Consider the following 21103-nt stretch of genomic DNA (forward strand, 5'->3'; position numbering starts at 1 on the left):
GCTGAGACAAGAAGTGGGGAGCCAGGTGGCGTAGGGCAACATCAGGTTTATTGGTTTCCAGCTCCAGGCCACAGCACTGGCCAGGTCACCGGGCTGGGGGTGGGGGTGGACCCAGAGCCAAGGACGCTTCCAGGCCTTGTCTGGTCCTAGAAAGGGGTGCAGCAAGGGGTCCTCCTCCCCCAGCGGCTCCACCCCCAAGCTCATGCTGGGGTGAATGTGCATGTCCTGATGGTGATCTAAAAACTCATCCTGGAAAAATAACTCTTGTGAAAATGCCACTCTGGGGCCAGTGCGGGGGCGGGAATGGAGAGTACGTGGCACAGTGACTGCCAGCCTCGGCTTCATTCCTGGGGGTCTCTGGGTGGGTGCACGAGCCGAGCCCCTCCTCCCGAGGTCCCGAGCAGGGCTTCAGGACATCACATAGACCTCCAGCAGGCTGGAGACAGCATGCATGCGGTAGAAGATGCCGAAAGGCAGGCAGATGTTGACGATGGCTGCCCAGAGGGAGTAGCCGTAGAAGTCCACCTCCACGGTGTTGCTGAAGTGAGGGCGGGCCCCGAAGGCGGGCATGATCCACAGCTGTGGGGAGAGAGGAGGGTCAGGACCTGGCCCGGGCGGGGGGCTGCGTGTCACTCTGTGGGCGGGGGGCAGGATGGGGGTCCCCACCCTCTGGTTTTGTGGCTATCGAGGGCTGGCTGTTGCCGAGCAGGGGGCTTGCAGCCCCTTGGGCAGAGCCTGGCACTCACAAGGGAACTCAGTAAACGTGCCCAACTGAGCTTGCCCACCGCCAGGCTGAGGCTCCACCCTCAGGATGGCCCACTTGTGGGATGGGGAGAGAGGAGAAGAGGTTTCAGTAGGTGACATGAGAATTTGGAATAAATGGTTAAACCAGCAGCAGCAGCTCTCTCTTGGAGAGAGGCCTGTGGGTGAGGGCGGTCGAAGCAGACAGGCCCAGGCCAGGGGGGCCAGGATCCTGCCAGAAGGCTTCCCCACCCCAGCTCTTCATGAGCTCCACCCTCCAGTTTCACTCTCCACTTCCCACCCTCTTCCCAGGTGTGGGGGGAGGTTGAAGCTGGAATCTGCTTCATCTCTGGCTGTGAACCCAGACGGTTCAGGCATGGGGCGTGAGGCAAAGAGAAAAAACTTCTGGGCTAGGCTGGACCCTCTCCGATCATATCCGTAGGCACATCACAGCCCAAATCGGAGCCTGCCTCTGTCCTATAAAATGGAGTTGGAGATGACACTCTAAGAGCTTATCCAGACTCAGATACCTGGAACAAAAGCGGCCTCCCAAGTGACTCTTAACCTGTAGGTTCGGCCTCGGGAGAAAGTGAGGGAGTGGCCAGGGCTGGAGGAGGTTTCGGTCCTTACTGCTTCTACTGTTACATCAGAGATTGGTGACTGCTGTTTTTTTTTTTTTCTTTTTAATAAGTTATTTGTGCTTATGTGCATGCTCAGTCATGTCCGACTCTTTGCGACCCCCAGCGACTGTAGCCCGCCAGGCTCCTCTGTCCATGGGACTTCCCAGGCAAGATACTGGAGTGGGTTGCCATTTCCTGCTCCGGGGGGTCTTCCCAAACCAGGGATCGAACCTCCTGCATCTCTTGCATCGGTAGGCAGATTCTTCACCACTGCACCACCTGGAAAGCCCTAGGTTACCAGTAGGAGGGGCAATATTCAAAGTGGGGACTTTGCCAAGAATGCACCTCAGTTTTTCCTGTAGACCCCCACTGAAATGCAACCCCTCTGGAGATGTGTTCTACATTGGGGTATACCCGTTTTCCCATCTATTTAAAGATGTTTTCTGTATTAGAGGTATTTTTCTGTCAGAGGTTACAGCTAAAAGGACTATCTTTATATTGAGCAGCACTTCATTGAGGTGTGCCCTCTGTTTGGGATGTATTCACAGGGGAACATGTTTCTCTGTTAGAGATTTCCCTCCCAGGGGTTCTTTCTACACTGGGGCCTTTCTCTATTGGGTTGGAGCTATACACTCGGAGTATTTTTCTATGAGGATGCACCTTCAGGAAACATGTTCTCCTACAGGAGGCATATTTATATTGGGTCAAGCCGGACGATATACAGAGGAGTTTTCTTTTAGCTCAGATGATAAAGAAACTGTCTGCAGTGCAGGAGACCGGCGTTCGATCCCTGCGTTGGGAAGATCCCCCGGAGGAAGGCATGGCAACCCACTCCAGTATTCTTGCCTGGAGAATCCCATGGACAGCCTGGCAGATCACAGGAATTGGACATGACTAAGTGACTAACACTTTCTCTTTCTCTTAGAAAGAGGTTGGCACCTCCCTGGTGGTCCAGTGGTTAAGACTCTGCCCTCCAAGGAAGCAGGTGTGGATTTGATCCCTGGCTGGGGAATGAAGATCCCACGTGCTGAGCCAGCGCAGCCAAAAAAAAAGATTAAATAAATAAAATAAAAAAAAAAAGAAAGGGGCTCTGTGGACTCGCTGGGGAGGGCACAGCTGCTGGGGGTGCTCCTCTCCCGGCCAGCCCGCCACTGCACTCTGCTGACAGACCACTCACAGGTACACTGGTCCCTGCCACTTCCTGTCGCTGCTCCGATTATTCTAAGAAGCAGGCTGGTCACAAGTTCCCAGGAGCAGTCACACCTCCCGTCTGGGAGCGAGGTCCCCCCCACCCCGCCCCAGCTCCCTCTCACCTCCTCCCAGCCCCATGTCAGCATTCCCTGAGACTCTTCCAGCTCTATCCGCAGCCTCGAGGCCAGAATGCTGGCATCTCATTCTCTTTGTATGCCCTGAGATGCTATCTGCCCCGGGGCTGCTCCCAACCCTCCCTGAACCTGCTTCTTTCCTTGAGAGGCATAGGATGCTTCCAAGGGGATGCGGGCAAGATAGAGAAGGCCAGGGGAAGAAACCATAAAAAGAGCATTTTCCCTTGGCTTTCTCCTCCCCGGAGCCCACGCCTGCCCCCGCCTGGGTACTCACGATGATGTTACAAAGCAGGAGAAACAGGGAAATGTCCTTCAAGCACCGGCGTCTCCAGTGGCTCCTGGGAGCCACGATGACGCTCGCAGCCTCCTGAGGTCCTGCTGGGCTGGGGCCAACCAGCCTGGGAGTGGGCGGGCAGGCAGGCAAGGTATGGAGGGCATCCAGGTTGGCAAAGGTCAGGCCATGGCAGGGGTCCTTGGGGGGCGTGTCATGAGGCTCAGCGCTGGGGGGGCCCCGGTGGAGGCTCTCGATGATGAAGACGTTCTGGAAGGTGTGCTGGGCGATCATGAGCAGAGCGTGGGCTAGGTTGAGCCCTGCTAGCAGGTCCCTGGGGGTGCCTGCCACCACGGCTACGATGGAGTAGTAGGAGATGGCATACTGGCCCAGGGCAGCGCCCATCAGCAGGGCCACGTCCAGGGTGCGCGTGGGGTTCTTGTGCTGGTCCATGGCCCGGCGGTCGAAGCGGTAGATGACCGAGCCACTCAGACTGACCAAGGTCATGAGCCCCAGACAGACGATGCTGAAGCTGTAGTAGGTGACCAGGGCCTGCTGGGTGCGGCCCCGCTCCCCGCTCACCTGCACCTCGTAGATGATGAACACGGCCAGCCCCACCACGAAGAGCATCAGGCCCAGGACCGGGCCGACGAAGAAGGTCTCCCGGAAGAGGCTGACGGGGGACGGGGCGTGGCTGTGGCCGGGGGTGGAGGAGGCGAGCAGCCTGCCCACGTTCTTCCACATGACGTAGAGCATGGTGGAGGCGAAGAGGCTGTACTCGATGTTGAAGGGGTACAGGTAGAAGTAGCCCTGCTGGAAGATCTGGCAGACCGCCGTGTCGCAGGAGCAGTCTCCCCCGACCGCGCTGCTCGCACGCTCCACTGCGGAGAGATGGCATGGAGCGGCACTGCCCTCCCGCCTTCCCGGAGGCACCCCATCTGAAGAGCCTCACCCCTGGACCGTGACCTTTGGAAGGCCTAACTTGAGAGCTGCCACCACTGTACCCCAAATGCCTACACAGGGCCTGGCACGTTCATGCATGCCACAAGTATTTACTGAGCACCTACTATGTGCCAGAGACCGAGGGGGCACATCCCTGAACAATATCCAGGGCTCAACTAACAACAACAAAAATCTGGAGGACTTCCCTGATGCTCTAGCAGTGAGGAAGCCGCCTTCCAATGCAGGTCCAGTCCCTGGTCGGGGAATTAAGATCTCACAGGCTGTGAGGCAGCTAAACCCAAAGGGCCACAACTAGAGAACCCGTGTGCTCCAGAGCCCGTGCGGTGCAATAAGAGAAGCCCTGGTGAGCTGCAACCAGCGAAAGCCTGCGTGCTGGAACAGACCCAGCGCAGGCAAAGTAAAAGTAAATAAACATATAAGTAAATAAAGTTAAAGAAAGTCTCAACTGCAGAACTGACTGCTTCATCCCATCCCATTCCTGCAGAAACACACTCCCAAACCTTCCCCACCAGTCATGACTTGCTCAAGACAGGCAAGGCTCTGGTCCTAATAAGGTTGGACCCCCCTTGGCAACCCCTAAACTCCAAGCTTCCTCGCCTCTCTCTCCAGCATCTGCCTCAGCCAGAAAGCACCTGCTGTGCCCAGGTCTTGACCAGGGCCTTCCGTCACTTCAGTTTGTACTGTACCAATAGGCATCTTGTCCCACATCCAGAGTGTGCTCTGATGTGTAGGATACCTTGGGCCTTGGCAGACATGTCTTTTGATCCCCAGAACTATCTCAGCTGGTTTTGCAGAAAAAGGAATCGAGGCTCACTGAGGGCAAGTGGCTTGTGATGGTGAGCTGATGCAAATGCTGTGACTCTCACCCCCGAGGCAGGTCCCTCACCGGGCGCCTCTCTGTACCGCCCGCAGCCCCAGCATTTTAGGTCATCCACCGCCCTGGGCTGGTTCCAACCATCCCCAGGAGCCCTCTGTATGTGGAGGGCGGCCCTTTGTCAGTCCTGCTGGCCTGGGATCGCCTGGATCCATGCTTTCCACTCCTGGACCCTGCCGTGCTGGGTGTGTGTGTGTCTTCAGGTCCAAGTAGATTTGGTCATCTAGTCTCATCGTGGCAGTGGGGGGCCCTAAAGAAGTCCAGAGAACCAGGACTGGGGGGCTGTGGGCCTGTTCTTCACCGTAGAATACTGTGTGTTCAGTAGCATCCAACTCTTTGCCACCCTATTGACTGTAGCCCCTCAGGCTCCTCTGTCCAGGGGGTTCTCCAGGCAAGAATACTGGAGTGGGTGGCCATTTCTGTCTCCAGGGGATCTTTCTGATGATTCAAAGCAAAGATGGGTCTTAATGGTAGTTCTCCATTGTCAAGCTCGGTGACCTTGGGCAAGCTACTTAACCTCTCTATGCCTTAGTTTCTGTATCTGTAAAATGGGAATACTAATAGTACCCATCTCATAGGGAGGTGGCAAGGGTTAAGTAAGATGGTGTTTAAGACACTTAGCACAGTGCCTGATGTATAGCGCTCCATAAGTGGTCACCATCATCATCACAGTTATTATTTCTGCCTTCTCCTCCTTGCCAGACACTCTGTTCTGATCCTGCGCTTCCACCACTGAGCCACCCTGCCTCCCATCTGCTCTCTCCAGCTTGCTCAGCCATGCCCTTTGTCTCCGGAGCCCGAATCCCTCCTCTGGTGGAATGGAGACCTGGACAGTGGGACGAAGGCTGTACCATCCAGGATGAAAAGATGTCCCTTTCGGCCTGGATGGGAGGAGAGTTTGGAGGAGAATGGATACACGTCTATGCATGGCTGAGTCCCTCTGCTGTCCACCTGAAACTATCACAGCATAGTCTGCTAATTGGCTATGTGCGTATGTGCTCAGTGGCTTCGGTCATGTCAGACTCTTTGCGACCCTAGGGACTGTAGCCCAGGCTCCTCTGTCCATGGGGCTCCCCTGGCAAGAGCACTGGAGTGGGTTGCCATGCCCTCCTCCAGGGGATCTTCCCAACCTGGGGATCGATCCCAAGTCTTCTGCGTCTTCTGCATTGGCAGGTGGATTTTTTTACCCACTGGCCCCCCTGGGAAGCCCTAATTGCTTGTACCCCAATACAAAATAAAAGGTTTCTAAAAAAAGAAAGATCTCCCCATACTCTTCCTCCTGGGTCACCCACATCTAGACTTCTTCAGAGGCATAGCTTGGAGCAGGAGGGGGCCTCTGGCCTCTTGTGCCTCCATGCTCTCTACAGGTCCACAGAGCACTCAGCCCAAGGCCTGGCCACCAAGGGGCCAGGGTTAATCTGGAGTGGGCACTCACGGTCCAGAGCGAGGCGGGTGTGGCTGGTGTTGTTGTGAGAACTGCTGTGGGAGTGAGCCTGGTGCACGGATTCATCCACCACGGCCGCCATCCAGATGGCCAGGTTGGTGGTGAGTGTGAACATGAGGCCACACCTGTTCGGGGACGGAGAGCAGAGGTCACTGAGAGTCTTTGGCTCATGTCGGGTCCCCAGCAAGCTGGAGAGCTGAGGCTATACTAGGAGATGGTGCTGAGAAGCAAGAAAACAGGCAAGCCCCCATGTGAGCAGAGAAGATGAGTTTGGAAGGAACACAGCCTGGCTGAGATGCCTCCCAAGAGAGAACTGGGAGTGTCCAAGGGCTACTCTGCTTCCTCCTCTAAGAGAGAGGACATTTGTACATGACACACACCATCCCACCAAGTACCCCCCACCCCCACAGCACAGGCTGGTGGAAGCCGGGCTTACAAAGCGAGAGGGCCTCGACTGAAACCCTACCTGGGGCAGAAAGAGGACCCATGCCCCAGGCTGGGAAGCGCCCATCTCATGCCAGGTGAGCTGAGCACCTGGGCATGGGCACTGGGCCATGGGCGTGGAGCAAGCACTCACCGAGTCAGATCCAGGTGGGTGTGAACACAGTCTTTAGCGGAGACCCAGAGAAAGTAAGTCTGTGTTGAGAGAGAGTGGTGGTGTCATCTACTCCGCAGGTGGGCTCACCCTGGGAGCAGCCGGGCCCACGCCTGGCACTATGTCCGCTCTGCCTCAGGAACTCTCTAATTGCGTGATCACGTTTATTTCAGCTTTACAATGTGAGATGCAAGGTTTTCTCTCTTTCTATTCTGCAGGGCAATCAGTATCAAATACTTCTCTGATCTTTAAAAGTTTGCAAAATGCCACCAGTAAATTCTCTGCCTTTGTTTTCTGTTCCAGGGTGGAGGGAGTGGAGTTTGGAGCCCAGTTATTTACTCCTTGGTGCAGGATCAGCCTCAGGTTAGGTCTTGTCCAAGGTAAAAAGAATCTCGGGGACTTCTCCACTCCACTTAGGCAGCATCCCCCCACCCCATCCTCATCTTTTGTTGCCCTCCAGGTCCTCCCCCTCACCTGGATGCCCACAAATCCTTGCTCTAGTGTTTATCAATGTTGTTGCTGTTTAGTCGCCAAGTCACGTCCAACTCTTTGTGACCCCATAGACTGTAGCCTGTCAGTCTCCTCTGTCCATGGGCTTTCCCAAGCAAGAATACTGGAGTGAGTTGCCATTTCCTTCTCCAGGGTTATTGATGTTGGGGTAGCTTTATTTTCCATTTTGCCTGAGTATTCTTTAAAGTCATAAAATATAAAATTAAAACTATATGAATGCCAAGCTCATAAATGTGTTAAATTGTGGAAACCTGGGCAGCATGGATGATGCTTCAAGAGAGGGAACCATACATGTGGTCATTCTGGGCTGAGGTCTATTCTCAAACCAGTCCAGCCTCAGCTCAGTCGGATCTTTCCAGGGCTTATTTATGCAACAAATAAAAACTTGAAGTTGTTTGAAAAATCCCATGTACAGGATACCCTATTTTCTGAACAAATTCAGAATACAGGGGACATGGCTGAGGCCAAACTGGACTCTGAGCTGAGACCTATGTCCTCTATGAGCCGCCAAGGAAGGCAGGGCAGTTTTAGGAGTCAGAGCAGCCGCCACAAGTGACGCCTCCTAAGTGTTAACTACAGGCACCACTTAGGTTGAAATGAAATCGCAGGGCCCTGAAGCAGGTACTCACATTTGGATATTACTTCATTACCAGGTGCTTCCAGATTTATGGACTCGTGATCTTCACTACAGTCCTATCCCCGCCTTAATTAATTGCTCAGCATAAAAGAGGAGTGGAGTTCAGACCTCCTGACCCCAGGCGCTGGCTCCTTGCCACCACACTCAAGGACACTCCTCTCACCCACCTGGACAATGACAAACACAGCCTGGGTGAGAGGGTACAGGATCTTGATGGCTGACTGGCACTCAAAGAAACTGGAGTAGTAGCCGGTCTTGAAGACGTCCATGACGAGAGTGCAGATCCCAAACAGCACCAGCCCACCTGGGAATGAGGGGTGGGGGTGGATCAGAGAGGCAGGAGAGAGGGATTGTAGATTTGAGGACGGATGGCTAAGTAATGGGATGACGGGGTGGATCCATGGATGAATGGGGTAGGTGAGAGGATGGATGGATGGACAGATAGCTAGGTGGACAGGTGGATGATGAATGGGTGGGTGGAAGGATGAGTATATGATTGACTGAGTGGATGGATGGATGTCCGATTGAGCCCCCACCTCTGTGGCTGCATGGATAAGGGAAAGGGCCCTAGATAGGCTCTTTCAACTGCAACAGCCATCTGTTCTGAGAGATCAATGCCTCTCCCACGATCACCTTCTTTCAGTCTTTAGACAGGGCAGTGAAGTTCCTTTCCAGCCCTCTCCGCATCCCTTTTCCAGGACTCTTTCCCTTCCTCTTCTCCCCCAATCGCACCTCACCCTCAGGCACATCTAGTCTTGGGCAGTGCTGGGCGCGGGGCGGGGAGGTGCACTTCCCAACAGTCTACCTCCGACGGCCCCCAGCGGTTCCTGCGAGAGCTCCCCAGCCTCCCGCTCCCACCCTGGCCCACCCCACCTCCGCCCCCGCCTCGCCCTCGGCACCACCTCGCAGCCAGATGGGGCCTGCGTGCGCGTCCCGGTAGGGGACGCCGTCGGGGCAGCGCGCGGTGCCCAGGAGGTAGAAGAGGATCCAGACCATGGCCAGCAGCAGCATGGTGGTGAGCAGCGCGAACACGTCGGTGTCGTACACCGCCACCTTGTTGAAGGCGCCGCCGCTGATGAGCGTGCAGGCGAGCAGCAGCACGTTCACCGCCAGCAGCACCGACAGCAGGCGGCCGCCCTTCTTCCAGACTTCGGGAGGCGCGGGCCGCGGTGCCGGCGGGCTCTCCTTGGGTTCCGGGGGCAGCTCCGTGGACATGGCAGGGCCACTGGAGGAGGGTGGAGGGGTCACTGTGGTGGGGAACAGACAGGACCCAGGTCAGCCTCGAGGGCTCTCCCTGCTGCATCTTATCCCTGTATTTGGGGACCGGGGTTGGGGGAGCTCCTCGACCGCGCAGAGGGTGGGGGCTGCGGGTGGTGAAGGATGCGCGCGCCGAAGCAGAAGAGAGAAGCCGACCGTGCGGGTCTCGCACTCGACGGGGAGGGGAGAGGCGGATGCGGCGGAATCCGACCCCGTCCAAGGTCCCCCACCCCCCAGATGCGTCGTCCGGCTAGCCCCCAGGGGCACCCACCTGACTGGGCCGGGAGCCGCGCTGAGCTGGGGGTCAGGGGGCGGCAAGCGCGTCCTCTCTCTGACGCCGGGCTGGACGGGCGCTTTATACCGGGGAGGGCAGGATGATTTACAGCCGCGGGAACTCAGCTCCATAAACCTCTCAGTCTCACTCACATGATCCATCTTTTTTCCGGGCTGAATTTAGGGAAGAGCGTGCGGGAGCCAGATAAGGTGAGATTTATATTTACCCGTTAAGAGGCGCCCCCTCCCCCGCCGCCCTGTCACCTCGGCGCAGCCCGGCTCGGGCGCGGCCCCGCAGTGCGGCACCCAGAGGACACCCCGCCCCCGGCGCCCACCGCGCCCTGGCGCCCCGCGATCCCGACACCCAGAGCCCCGAGAGCCGAAGCTCAACAGACGCCCCAAGGGCCCGCGGGCACTCCGACGCGCCCCCAGCCCCGGCGGCGCTTATCTTTGTGCTCCTCTGTTGTCGCCCCAAGATCGGGACCCTGATGCCCCTTGCCACACACCCCCCCCACCCCGCCCAGCCCCCTCAGCAGGACTCCAAGTCCGGTCTTCCTCTAGCCCCTCCCGCATCCCTGCTCCGGCGGATGCTGCGAGGACGCACTTGGGTATCAAGTCCCTGGGCAGTCTTCCAGCGCCCTCTACTGGACAGCGCGGGCAGGGGGCGGCCTGGACCAATGAGTGCAGATTGCTGACCGTCTGGCGGTCGGTCCTCGTAACCTTCTTGGACCCTCCGTCCAGGGGGCGGGGGGTCAGGGCAGCCCTCAGACATCCTTCCCCAGTCCTTGGCCCGTTCCCTCGACGGGTAGCGACATCGGGGGCCGCCGCGCCTGGCTCTCGTGAGGACAGACCTCGAACTGCCCCCAGACTGGGCCTCCCGGGGCGGGACGCTGGGGTGGCCCTCTGGCAGAGAGGCCGGCCCTGTGGGCTCAGGGGCAGGGTCACCGCCGTGAGCTCTGCAGCAGGGAGTTTAGGACCCAGGGGCAGCGCGGGGCGACCTTCCGGGCGGCTGGCGGTCCTCCCCACACCCTCCCCCGCCGGGTGTTCGGCTCAGATGTCGGAGTAGCGGCGGCTCTGGCGCTCCCCGTCCTCGGTCTGCGGCGGCAGGGGCTGGCGGCCCCGGCCCCTGCCCGGCCCCCTCCCCCAGCTCCATGCCTCAGCTCTAACCGCGTCGCCCTCCCCGGCGGGGGACACGTCCCCGTGTCCCCGTCCCGTCCCGTCCAAGTCAGGCGCCATGAACGACCAGTACCACCGGGCGGCTCGGGACGGCTACCTGGAACTCCTCAAGGAGGCCACCAGGAAGGAGCTGAACGCCCCCGACGAGGATGGCATGACCCCCACCCTCTGGGCCGCCTACCATGGCAACCTGGAGTCGCTGCGCCTCATTGTGAGCCGGGGGTGAGTGCCGGCCGCCCAGGCCCCTTAGGGGAGGGCAAGAGCCTCAGGGCCCATCTGGAGCCCCCAAGATCACCTCCTGCCCAATTGTGTGGCATCTTCCCCCCACCTCCTCTGAATCACCTCCTTCCCTGGGACAAGGCCCTAAAGTGGGACCTGGGAGACTGGCAGGTGTGGGAGGTGCAGACAAGCTGAGGCCTCTGACATTTGTGAGCTGGATGTGGGGCTGAGAAAGGAGGGGGCCTGGGACTTTGCGGGGTGGGGGTGGGGGTCCATGATGGGGTCAGGGCTTCAGAGTGAGGAGAAAGTGGGAGGGGCCACCTGGGTGGGTAGTGCCGGGATGCCAGAGCAAAGGGCATGAAAGGCTGGGGGAGAAGGAGCAGAAACCTCACAAGTGGGGCTGCCAAAGAGCCCCTCCCCACTGCCCACCCCCATGCCCCCAGCCGGGGGCCCAAGAGGTCCTCCCCACCAGTGCCCACAGCCCCCACACACTGTTCTCACACGGCTCGCTTCCTGCTCACTCCCGGGATTTATGGGCACTGCCCGCAGGACCAAATGCCACTCGGTTCAGCCACCTCATTAACTAGCTCCCTCTGTCCCCCTCCCCCACACGGGCTCCCTCACCCTCCCTTTGGAGTTGTCGGGGGCGGGGGTGGGGGGACAAGTGGGCATTGCATCCAAGTGTCAGGGCCAGGGAAGCGGTTTGGAAGTAGCAGTTGAGGGATGCGGTGTCCAGGGCTACTGCCTTGGGCTCCCTGGGGCTGCCTGACCCTGTGGACCACTTGCCAGCCCCAGCAGTTTAATAAAGAGAAGCCAGGTTGACCTGGACACCAGGCGGCCTGGATGGGGCAAAGGGAGGCCAGAGATGCCCCCGGAGGGTTAACATGAACATCTCAGGGCCTGGGAAATCATGGTACAGGCAAAGGGGCCCAGCGGGCCTGGTGCCAGGCCCTGGCGTGCGGTTGGAGCACGGGGTGAGCGGGGAGCCCCCCCTTTGCCCTCCCTCCACGGCTGCTCCCCAGGCCCCAGCCGCAGGTGGCAGCAGCCCCCGAGACTAGGAGCTGAGCCATGTTCCAAGAGGCCAGGACTGGCCTCTGTCCACGCCAAGAGGGTACACAGTGATCCTGCTCGCCCCTTGGAGAAATTCATGGGAAGAGGAGACAAAGGGGGCCCCCTGAGTGCACCAAGCCCCCCACCTCCTCTGGAGGGCAAGGGCTGGTGCTTGATTGGGGGGTGGGCCTATTGCCCAGCAACTCATTCCCACATGCAGGACCTGAAGACCAGCAGTGGAAATGAGGAGGGGGGTGCCGGATGGGAGGAGGGGCAGTCACACAATGAAGCGATTCTTCCTCCAGCCCTGCAGGGTGGCCTCCTCATTAGCTTGGGGCAGAGGGCCTGAGCTAGGCCCTTGAGGGAGGGGCGAGCTTGGAGGAGCCAGCGGACGTGTGCCCAGAGGGGAAACAGTCTGGCATGGAGGGGCTGCATCTCCCGGACAGGCCCAAGCCAGCCTGCCTCCCGGGGCTTGTGAAGATGCGATGCGGCGGCCCCAGGACTGGACGGCAGCTGGGCCCAGGTGGCAGGATGCCCGCCCCCTCCCCTCCGGTCCTGGCTGCCCCCACGCTCCCCTCCTGGCCCAGGCCAAGACCCAACACCTGCTCTCACACCCGGGCTTGCCAGGCCTGGCCCTGCTCCCTGCAGACATGGCGGGTCCCAGGGACACGCAGGCACACGCTCACACACTCCTGGGGGCTCAGGCCCAGCGCACACCACTGGTACACCACTGCTGTACTGGCAGCTGCTTTCACCACGCCTGCCGAGAGACCCGGACTCGGCCCTGGCCCACCACCTCTCTGGGCCAGCTCCCCGCCGGGCACCATGAATAATTCACTCTTTTCTCTCTGGGCATCAAATATTTATCCCCTGAGATTCCCAGCCCGCCCTGCTCTTGGGGTAAGGCCCGGCCCTGGCCCCGCCTTCTCCGTCGCCCCACCCTCTGCGAGTCTGGGCCACCTTGAACCGCGGCCTCACTCTAGGTGCCTGCAGTGGCTCCGGGCTGCGGGTCCCGGATGTCCTGGAGTCGGAGAAGCGATCTCAGGCCGTCGAGTCCCTCTGGGGTGCCTCGGGGGGAGCTCAACCAGGCCGGCCGCCTCCCCCGCCTGCAGCTGCTGCCTGCCGACTGCCGGCCTGAGTTTGCGATGCTCCTCACCCCTCCCCGCGTGTCGTTCCGCAGGGGTGACCCGGACAAGTGCGACATCTGGGGCAACACGCCCCTGCACTTGGCGGCCTCCAATGGCCACCTGCACTGCCTCTCCTTCCTGGTGTCCTTCGGGGCCAACATCTGGTGCCTGGACAACGACTACCACACGCCGCTGGACATGGCCGCCATGAAGGGCCACATGGAGTGCGTGCGCTACCTGGACTCCATCGCAGCCAAGCAGAGCGGCCTCAGCCCCAAGCTGGTGGGCAAGCTGAAGGACAAGGCCTTCCGCGAGGCGGAGCGGCGCATCCGCGAGTGCGCCAAGCTGCAGCGCAAGCACCACGAGCGCATGGAGCGCCGCTACCGGCGCGAGCTGGCCGAGCGCGCCGACTCGCTCAGCTTCTCCAGCCTCACGTCCAGCACCCTGAGCGGCCGGCTGCAGCATCTGGCGCTCGCCGGCCACCTGCCCTATTCGCAGGCCACTCTGCACGGCACCGCCAAGGCGGGCAAGACCAAGATCCAGCGGAAGCTGGAGCGGCGCAAGCAGGGAGGCGAGGGCACCTTCAAGATCTCCGAGGACGGACGCAAGAGTGTGCGCTCGCTCTCTGGCCTGCAGCTGGGCAGCGACGTGATGTTCGTGCGCCCGGGCACCTACGCCAACCCCAAGGAGTGGGGCCGCGCCCCGCTCCGGGACATGTTCCTCTCCGACGAGGACAGCGTCTCCCGTGCCACGCTGGCGGCCGAGCCTGCGCACTCGGAGGTCAGCACAGACTCCGGCCACGACTCCCTGTTTACCCGCCCGGGCCTGGGCACCATGGTGTTCCGCAGAAACTACCTGAGCAGCGGGCTGCACGGCCTGGGCCGCGAGGATGCGGCACTAGACGGCGCGGGCCCACCGCGGGGGCGGCTGCAAAGCTCCCCCAGCCTCGATGACGACAGCCTGGGCAGTGCCAACAGCCTGCAGGACCGCAGCTGCGGGGAGGAGCTGCCCTGGGACGAGCTGGACTTGGGCCTGGATGAGGACCTGGAGCCCGAGACCAGCCCGCTGGAAACGTTCCTGGCCTCCCTGCACATGGAGGACTTCACCTCCCTCCTGCGGCAGGAGAAGATCGACCTGGAGGCGCTCATGCTCTGCTCGGACCTCGACCTCCGCAGCATCAGCGTGCCCCTGGGGCCCCGTAAGAAGATCCTGGGCGCCGTGCGGAGGCGCAGGCAGGCGCTGGAGCGCCCACCGGCCCTGGAGGACACCGAGCTGTGAGTGCACAGCGCCTCGGCGGGGATGGGAAGAGAGGGCTTGTCTTGTGTGTAAGGCCCTGGGGTGGGCGTGGATCTGCCTTTAGGGGAGGGGGTAGGGGAGGTAATAACTAGGTCGTCATCAATTACAAGAGGCCCCACTTATTTACCGGGGCTTCCCTGGTGGCTCAGATGGTAAAAAATCTGCCTGCAATCCAGGAGACCCGGGTTCAATCCCTTGGAGGGGAGGATCCCCTCGAGAAGGGCATGGCCACCCACTCCAATATTCTTGCCTGGAGAATTCCATGGACAGAGGAACCCGGCAGACTATAGTCCCTGGGGTCCCAAAGAGTCTCACGCGACTGAGCAACTAACACTTTCCACTTGAAGAAGTTGAAGTTGAGTCGCTAAGTCGTGTCCGACTCTTGCGACCCCGTGGACTGTAGCCCACCAGGCTCCTCTGTCCTTGGGATTTCCCAGGCAAGAATACTGGAGTGGGTTGCCATTTACTTCTCCAGAGGATCTTCCTGACCTAAGGCTCGAACTCTGGTCTCCTGCATTGCAGGCAGATTCTTTACCAACTGAGCCATCACGGAAACCACTTATTTACCCCCAATTCTGACAAAGAAGCTGCTAGTTTACATTGCTGATGTCAAATGCACCTCAATTTTGAAGATGTCAGAATGGAGGAAGTGGGTGTCTTCCTACGGATGACGCTCAGTGGTCATCACAGCCGGGCTGTTTTGAGCCCTGCCGTCTCCTAGGCACTGGAGATGCCCTTATGCAAGTTCTCTCAGTTAATCCTGCCCAGCTCTCATGTGAAGGGGCTATATCATCCCCATCTGACAGGTGAGCAAGTGGAGGTTCAGAGGGTTAGAGTAGCTCGCCGGAGGTCCTTGTGCTGCTGAGTGGAGAGTTGGGCTTGACCCCTGTGGTTCTAGAGCCTAGGGACAAGGGTGACTCCCATGAGATAGAGGGTGTGGCAGTCAGTCATCTCTCCAGATGCCCAAACCCTCAAGGCAGATATTTTACCTGCTGGTCCCTGAACCCTGGAACCAGGAACATGAGCAAATGCTCCCATCAGGACCAACAGCAGCCTTGAGGGTGGAGTTGTCACCTTCAAAAAGCCACATGGGAACCAAGGGCCGCTGTCTCACTGGCAGTGTTGTTGGCCCATCCCGGCCCTGACTCTCCCAAGTGACATCCCATAAGCCCAGCAAACACTGCAGCCCCCTTTTGGTCTCTCTGGCCTTTACACTGCACAGCTGGGCGGGGGTGGCGGGGTGGGGAAGGGTGTCTGGTTTAGAGTTTGGGGGATGGGAGGGCACCCTGAGGCCACCCTTTGCATCCCTGACCATCAGCCTGCCTAGGGAAGGTAAGTGGGCAAAATAGTTGGTCTTGGCTTAAAATAGTGTCTCCAAAGATTCTTAGCTCAAGTCTGCTTCTGTCTCTTCCTCCACAGGTAACAGGGGGCTCCTCTCCCCAGACCAAAATGAGTTGCAAGTTGCCACAACCCACAGTGGGACCAAGAGGTCCTCACAGTTGCCAGCCCTGCAGCTCCCCAGCCCCTTCCCCGGAGCAAGGATCGTGCGGGTCATATTTCTTGAACGCCTGTCCACACTCTGCAGCGGAGGGTATGGCCTGCAGGCACCTGGAAAGCCAAGAGAGTGACCCAGAACATCAGTTCCGAGGGGTCTCAGGGTCCCTAAGCCACATCTATTTGAGTGGCTTTAAAGGACATGTGCATTCGTGGAAGGCCAGCCCCAGTGCCCGTTAGAGCTGCATGGAAGTGTGGGGGGGTAGGGGCACCTATCTCGAGGACCATGGTCTGCCCTCACCCCTCCTCTGAGAGTCCTGTCGTCCTGCTCAGTCTGCAGACTCACATCCTACCTTTTTGTGAAGGAAGGGTTTGGGCTGCCTCCCCTCCCCACATACACTCCAGGGAGGAGGTTCCCAGCTAGACTCTTCAGCCAAATGCCCGAGTTTAGTCCCCTGCCTGTCGCTGAGCATGGCTAACCCCCCCTCCTTCTCCTGGCCATGCTGGGGGTGGGGGGTTGGAGTGCCAGGCTGGGCTGGAGTGGGGTGACTGGTGCCCTTCTGGCATACCCCGGGGTGGGGTCCAGCCTGACTTGGCCCTCCCCATCCCGACCTTCTCCACTCACTCTGTCCTCGGATGTGCAGCCTGGTTATCCAACCTGTTATCCCCGCCTAAGACCCCAGAGGGTCAGGGCCGTGGATCCAAGGTGCTAGAGCAACTGGCTGCAGTATTATGGCCCGGCAGGGATGCTCTATGCTGGACAAAGGCATCTGCCAACTGGTTCAGAGTCCCCCAGGCCCAGGAGGGCAGAGACTGGTTGTAGCCAGGTGTCCAGCCGAGTGTGGACAAGGCCTGCGAGGTGGACCCTGGGAGCCTGGGAATGTGGAGAGTCTAAACTCTGATTGTCCCCAGACCCCCAGGGCTCTGTGTCAGGAGGTTGGTTGGTGGATGTCCCTCAAGCTCTGGAAGCCTCTGGGTGCCTCTCTGGTTCTGCATGGGTAGCAGGTGAGGGAGAGCTTAGCTTGAGTCCCTGACCTGTCATGCTGGTGAGGTCGGTGGAAAGGCCAGCCTCGGAGGGTCCTCAGACCAAGGTCCTGAGTGTGGGAGAGTCACTGAAGCCCACACACGGGGGGCACATATACCTCCATGCGGATGCGTCCTTGCCCTCTGTCGACAGTGGTCCCCCCATCTCTGATCTTCAGCTTGGGAAGAGTCTCCTACCAGGGGGGCATTGCCACAGCCCTCAGCTGCTCCTTCCTGGGGCCCCTTGGCTGGGGCAGGGGAGAGAGAACCCCCACAGAACACCACAGGCCTTGCTGCAATGTGTCTGTGTTTGAGGATGGCCCCCAGGCACACACATGCTCCAAGGTGGGAGCGTGATGGAGATGGCCCCTGTGCCCACACTGAAGGCTTGGCTGCCCTGAGCCCGCCTCAGTCTTTCTGCCTGTTCTCTGGGCCTGGGGCCGCTCCCATGTGCCGATGCAACTTTCCCGGAGCGCTGGGAGCTGCCCTTCCTCTCCGGTTCCCTGTCCACGGATGACTTCGTCCCCCTCCTGGTCCTCCCAGTGCTGGGGTGGGGCAGGCTCCCCGATTCCCACCACTGTACGAAGCGCCCCTCCAGCAGGCTCATTATAATTTTTGTAGAAAACATTCTGCGTCCTTGTCTTGACTATGTCTTGTTTTACTCATGTGGGGGTGGGAGACGGGTGGGTGAAGAGAGCAAGAGGGTGGAGGCGGGAGAGGGCCTTTTTGTGTCCAAGAGGACTTGGTCCTCTTCCTTGTGGGGGAGAGGGTCCTGGGATAGATGGTAGGGCAGCCCCCACACATCTCTGCAGAGCCTCTCTCATCCCCAAGTCTTCACCTTGCTCTCTCTGGACCTAGGATTTAGAGCTGATGGAGAGAGGGGTTTCAGAAGAGCCCCCAGCAGCTGAGTGAGGAGGATCTCAAGACCCAGCCCACCCCAGCCTCCAGTGGGGTCTCCATTTCCCTCATCACCCCCAGGAAACTCATAGGGCAGTCCTATTTAGCGATGTCCTTTCTCCCAGGGGTAAGGCTTGCCCTGAAGCTGCGGGACAAGGGGCTCTGTTTTCTCAGTCAGGTCTGAGAAAGGGCCCTGGAGTCATTTTGTTTCTTTCCCCAAGGTTGCTGGACTCAGTGCTGCTGCCAAGGGCAGTTCAAGACAGCCTCCTCCCTCCAGGATCATCAGAAAGTTTTATAGGACATCAGAGCCACAAGATTGCCTAGCAAGCTTCTAGAGGTTCTAGCCACCTCCCTCCACTTTACAGATGGGAAACCTGAGGCCTACCGAGGAGACCCAGGCCTCCTGATTGCTGCCTGGTCTTCCTTACCCTCCATCCCCCCCATCCCCACCCCCACCTTGGTTGCCAAGGGGACCAATTAAGGTACAGATAACGCGATATGCCGCCCTCGGGTGCTCCTCGGCGTTCCGCCACCTCGCGACCCCTACTGGCGGTCCTGGTCACTGCACCTACCTCACCAAAGACCCGCCTCCCGGCGCCGCCGGTCCAGGGACGGACATGGGGGTGAGGAAGCCAGAAGACCAGACGGTAGAGACCCGAGCTTCGGCGTGGAGGAGAGACTAACCGGAAGCAGTGGGGGCTGGGGTCCCCACGGGTGGAAGCCTGGGGTGCAGCAGCTGGTGTGGCTCCAGGAGGCCTAAGGGGACTTGAAACACAGTGAAGGTGGTTTTATACACCACCTTTCTCTACTCATTCCCCTTAAAATTTAGATCGAGGTCAGGGAGATTCTAAAATGCTAAACTAATCAATGATTCTTAGCTTTAAGGGAGTAGAATCTGGTGTCGGTATGGACACTTGCCTTGGAAAAATGCACATTGAACAGGTTTACACTCACATACAACTTTCCTCCTGACTCCAGGCAGCTCCTGAAGCCGGCAGAGGTCCAGGGACCCCAGCTTACGAAGCCTTAGGGTTTCCGCGGTGGCTCAGTGGTGAGGAAGCCGCCTGCCAGTGCAGGAGACATGGGTTCCATCCCTGGGTCAGGAAGATCGCACATGCCTCAGAGCGACTAAGCCCGTGTGCCGCAACTTCCGAGCCTGTGCGCTGAAGCCTGGGAACCACAACTCCTCAGCCCACACACGCTAAAGCTCGTGCTCAGCGACAAGAGAAGCCGCCGCGATGAGAAACCCGAGCGCCGCAACGAAGCGTGGCCCCCGCTCACCACAACTAGGGAAAAGCCCTTGCAGGGACAAAGACCCAGTGCAGCCAAAAATAAATCCATGCATAAATTAATTTTTAAGAAATAATAAGAAGCTTTAGTTAGACGGCTGTGACATTACATCATAAATGAGACTGTGAAGTTGCCGAAAGTGGGGGTGGTGGGATGAATCAGAGGCAGGAAGGGCCTCAGGGTATGTGGCATTTTTTTTTTTTTTTTTGCCTGCTCTATAGCGTGCAGGATCTTAGTTCCCTGACCAGGGATCAAACCTGGGCCCCCTGCTTTGGAAGCGCAGAGTCTTCACCCCTGGACTACCAGGGAAGACCCAACAAACTTCTCTTTTTACAGATGAAGTAACTGAGGCCACAGGGCAAGGGGGCTGGCTGAAGATCATAGAGCAGCCAAACGGGTTAGATAACAGTAGGTCTCCAGATGCCTCTTGTTTTGCCAGCTGCCTCCTGTCCCCAGGTTAGACAGTCCCGGGAGGCACCATACCCCGTCCTCCCAGCACGTGCCTGTGCAGCCTTCTCTGAGACCAGCCTGGGTTGCTCGGGAGGTGGTCGTACTCCAGGAGGCAGCCGGATCTGGGCGGCAACACTGGCTTTTCCCCTCTTCAGATGTTGCCTTAGGCAAGCTACCCAGCCTCTGAGTCTGTTCCCTCATTTGTGAAACAGATCTTATATTATGAAAGTGTCACCCGCACAGGTCATTGGGAGGGGGTAATGACGGTGCACGGAAAGCCCTTAACATGCTGCCCAGTATTTAGCGCACGTCAGTTAGTAATGATCACAGCTATGCGTGGGGTCTGAAACGGGCCCATGGGGAGCTCCTTGCATCTGTGGTCCTGGCGGCGCAGTGGGTGAGTCCAAGGCAGTTCCAGTGAGCAGTCCTGCTTTTCTGACCCTTATGTGACAAAGAAACAGAGCCCATCCTCATCAAACCAGCGGGGGGTGTTGACAATCCAGCCAGCGGTTGTAGAACAGTCGCCTAGCCAAGGGTGGGGAAGGACCTCTGGAGATGTCCAAGCTGTTGAGGTGCCCAAGGAGCTGAGTATCTTTTATGGAGGGGGAGTCGCAGACCCACCAGCCTGCCCCCATTTTGCCACTGTCTGAACTTTACCAAAAGCTTTCCCCACTCCTGCGAGGTAGGCAGATGAGGGGTTTTATCCTTCACAGGTGAAGATACTGAGTATCAGAAAGGTTTTCGGTATTCCCAAGGTCTCAGAAAGTTAAGGATAGTTCAGGATCCCTCCCCTGTGTCCCTTCTGCTACCCCTGCCAGGGCAGAAGGACCTTATATACAAGCCCCATTTTACAGATGTGGCAACTGAGGTTCAGGGTGGGAGGCAATGACCTGCTGGGAACTGCATAAGCCAGGATATTTAGTCTGGACCATTCACACTGCTGTATTTGGTCAGCTGCTGTCTCAGGGCATGTATCTAGCACTTTCTACATAGTGGGCCCAGCAAACCCAGGAAAACGGTGTCACGGCTCTGTCTGACAGGTAAGGAAACCAGGGCTCGGGCAGCTTTAATTCATTTTGCTAAGCTTCGGGACTCCCCTGGTGGCTTACACCGTAAAGAAACTGCCTGCGATGCAGGAGACCTGGGTTCAGTCCCTGGACTGGGGAGATCCCGCTGGAGGAGGAAATGGCTACCCACCCCAGTATTCTTGCCTGGAGAATCCCATGGACACAGAAGCCTGGTGGGCTACAGTCCATAAGGTCGCAGAGTCAGACATGACTGAGCATTGCACACCACCAAGCTTCCGAGTGCAGAAATGTGAGGGATTCAAACCCCAAACTCTGGCTTTTTCCATGGCAGTCCCAGACCCATTCACTGAGCTAGATGCTTATTCAGCACAATGGTGATTCAGGGGCTCCCGAGGTCGGAACAGGGGCTCAGTTGGCAGGACTTGGGCAGGTGGCATGGGGGACAGACGGGCCTCTTTGCTGCCTCCTGCTCAGCCTCTAACTATACCACTCACGGCTCTCCGCCTGTGTGTACACGTGTGCCCGTGTGTGCCCGTGTGCGCC

The 21103-nt window shown here is 58.8% G+C and overlaps 2 protein-coding genes across 4 annotated transcripts; one reads left to right on the forward strand and one right to left on the reverse strand.

Moving 5' to 3' along the window:
* Positions 34 to 9743, reverse strand: OTOP2 (otopetrin 2). 2 transcript variants are annotated; one of them, XM_018063845.1, is made up of 7 exons: positions 9509 to 9743; positions 8974 to 9227; positions 8148 to 8284; positions 6816 to 6874; positions 6230 to 6363; positions 2961 to 3838; positions 34 to 579 (listed from the first exon to the last, which is right to left on the reverse strand). In XM_018063845.1, exons 1-7 carry the CDS (start codon positions 9670 to 9672, stop codon positions 409 to 411), a joined length of 1797 nt encoding a protein of 598 aa, XP_017919334.1. In that variant the 5' UTR covers positions 9673 to 9743; the 3' UTR covers positions 34 to 408. The 2 variants fall into 2 exon arrangements, with proteins under 2 accessions (XP_017919334.1, XP_017919335.1); XM_018063846.1 differs by having other exon boundaries at positions 8883 to 9227; positions 9509 to 9595.
* Positions 10561 to 17520, forward strand: USH1G (USH1 protein network component sans). 2 transcript variants are annotated; one of them, XM_018063847.1, is made up of 3 exons: positions 10561 to 10908; positions 13136 to 14356; positions 15798 to 17520. In XM_018063847.1, the coding sequence occupies exons 1-3, from the start codon at positions 10745 to 10747 to the stop codon at positions 15799 to 15801; spliced, it is 1389 nt and encodes a 462-aa protein (XP_017919336.1). In that variant the 5' UTR covers positions 10561 to 10744; the 3' UTR covers positions 15802 to 17520. The 2 variants fall into 2 exon arrangements, with proteins under 2 accessions (XP_017919336.1, XP_017919337.1); XM_018063848.1 differs by lacking the exon at positions 15798 to 17520 and having other exon boundaries at positions 13136 to 14360.

Source organism: Capra hircus, chromosome 19, assembly GCF_001704415.2.
Source record: "Capra hircus breed San Clemente chromosome 19, ASM170441v1, whole genome shotgun sequence".
Taxonomy (NCBI): domain Eukaryota; kingdom Metazoa; phylum Chordata; class Mammalia; order Artiodactyla; family Bovidae; genus Capra; species Capra hircus.

Coding starts and splice junctions, on each gene's coding strand:
- OTOP2 (XM_018063845.1), bottom strand. CDS start 9,672: ATGGATCATGTGAGTGAGACTGAGAGGTTTATGGAGCTGAGTTCCCGC. Junction 3,839..6,229: donor CACCCGCCTCGCTCTGGACC/GTGAGTGCCCAC, acceptor ATCTCTCCGCAG/TGGAGCGTGCGAGCAGCGCG. Junction 580..2,960: donor TCCTGCTTTGTAACATCATC/GTGAGTACCCAG, acceptor CTCTCCCCACAG/CTGTGGATCATGCCCGCCTT.
- USH1G (XM_018063847.1), top strand. CDS start 10,745: ATGAACGACCAGTACCACCGGGCGGCTCGGGACGGCTACCTGGAACTC. Junction 10,909..13,135: donor CGCCTCATTGTGAGCCGGGG/GTGAGTGCCGGC, acceptor GTCGTTCCGCAG/GGGTGACCCGGACAAGTGCG.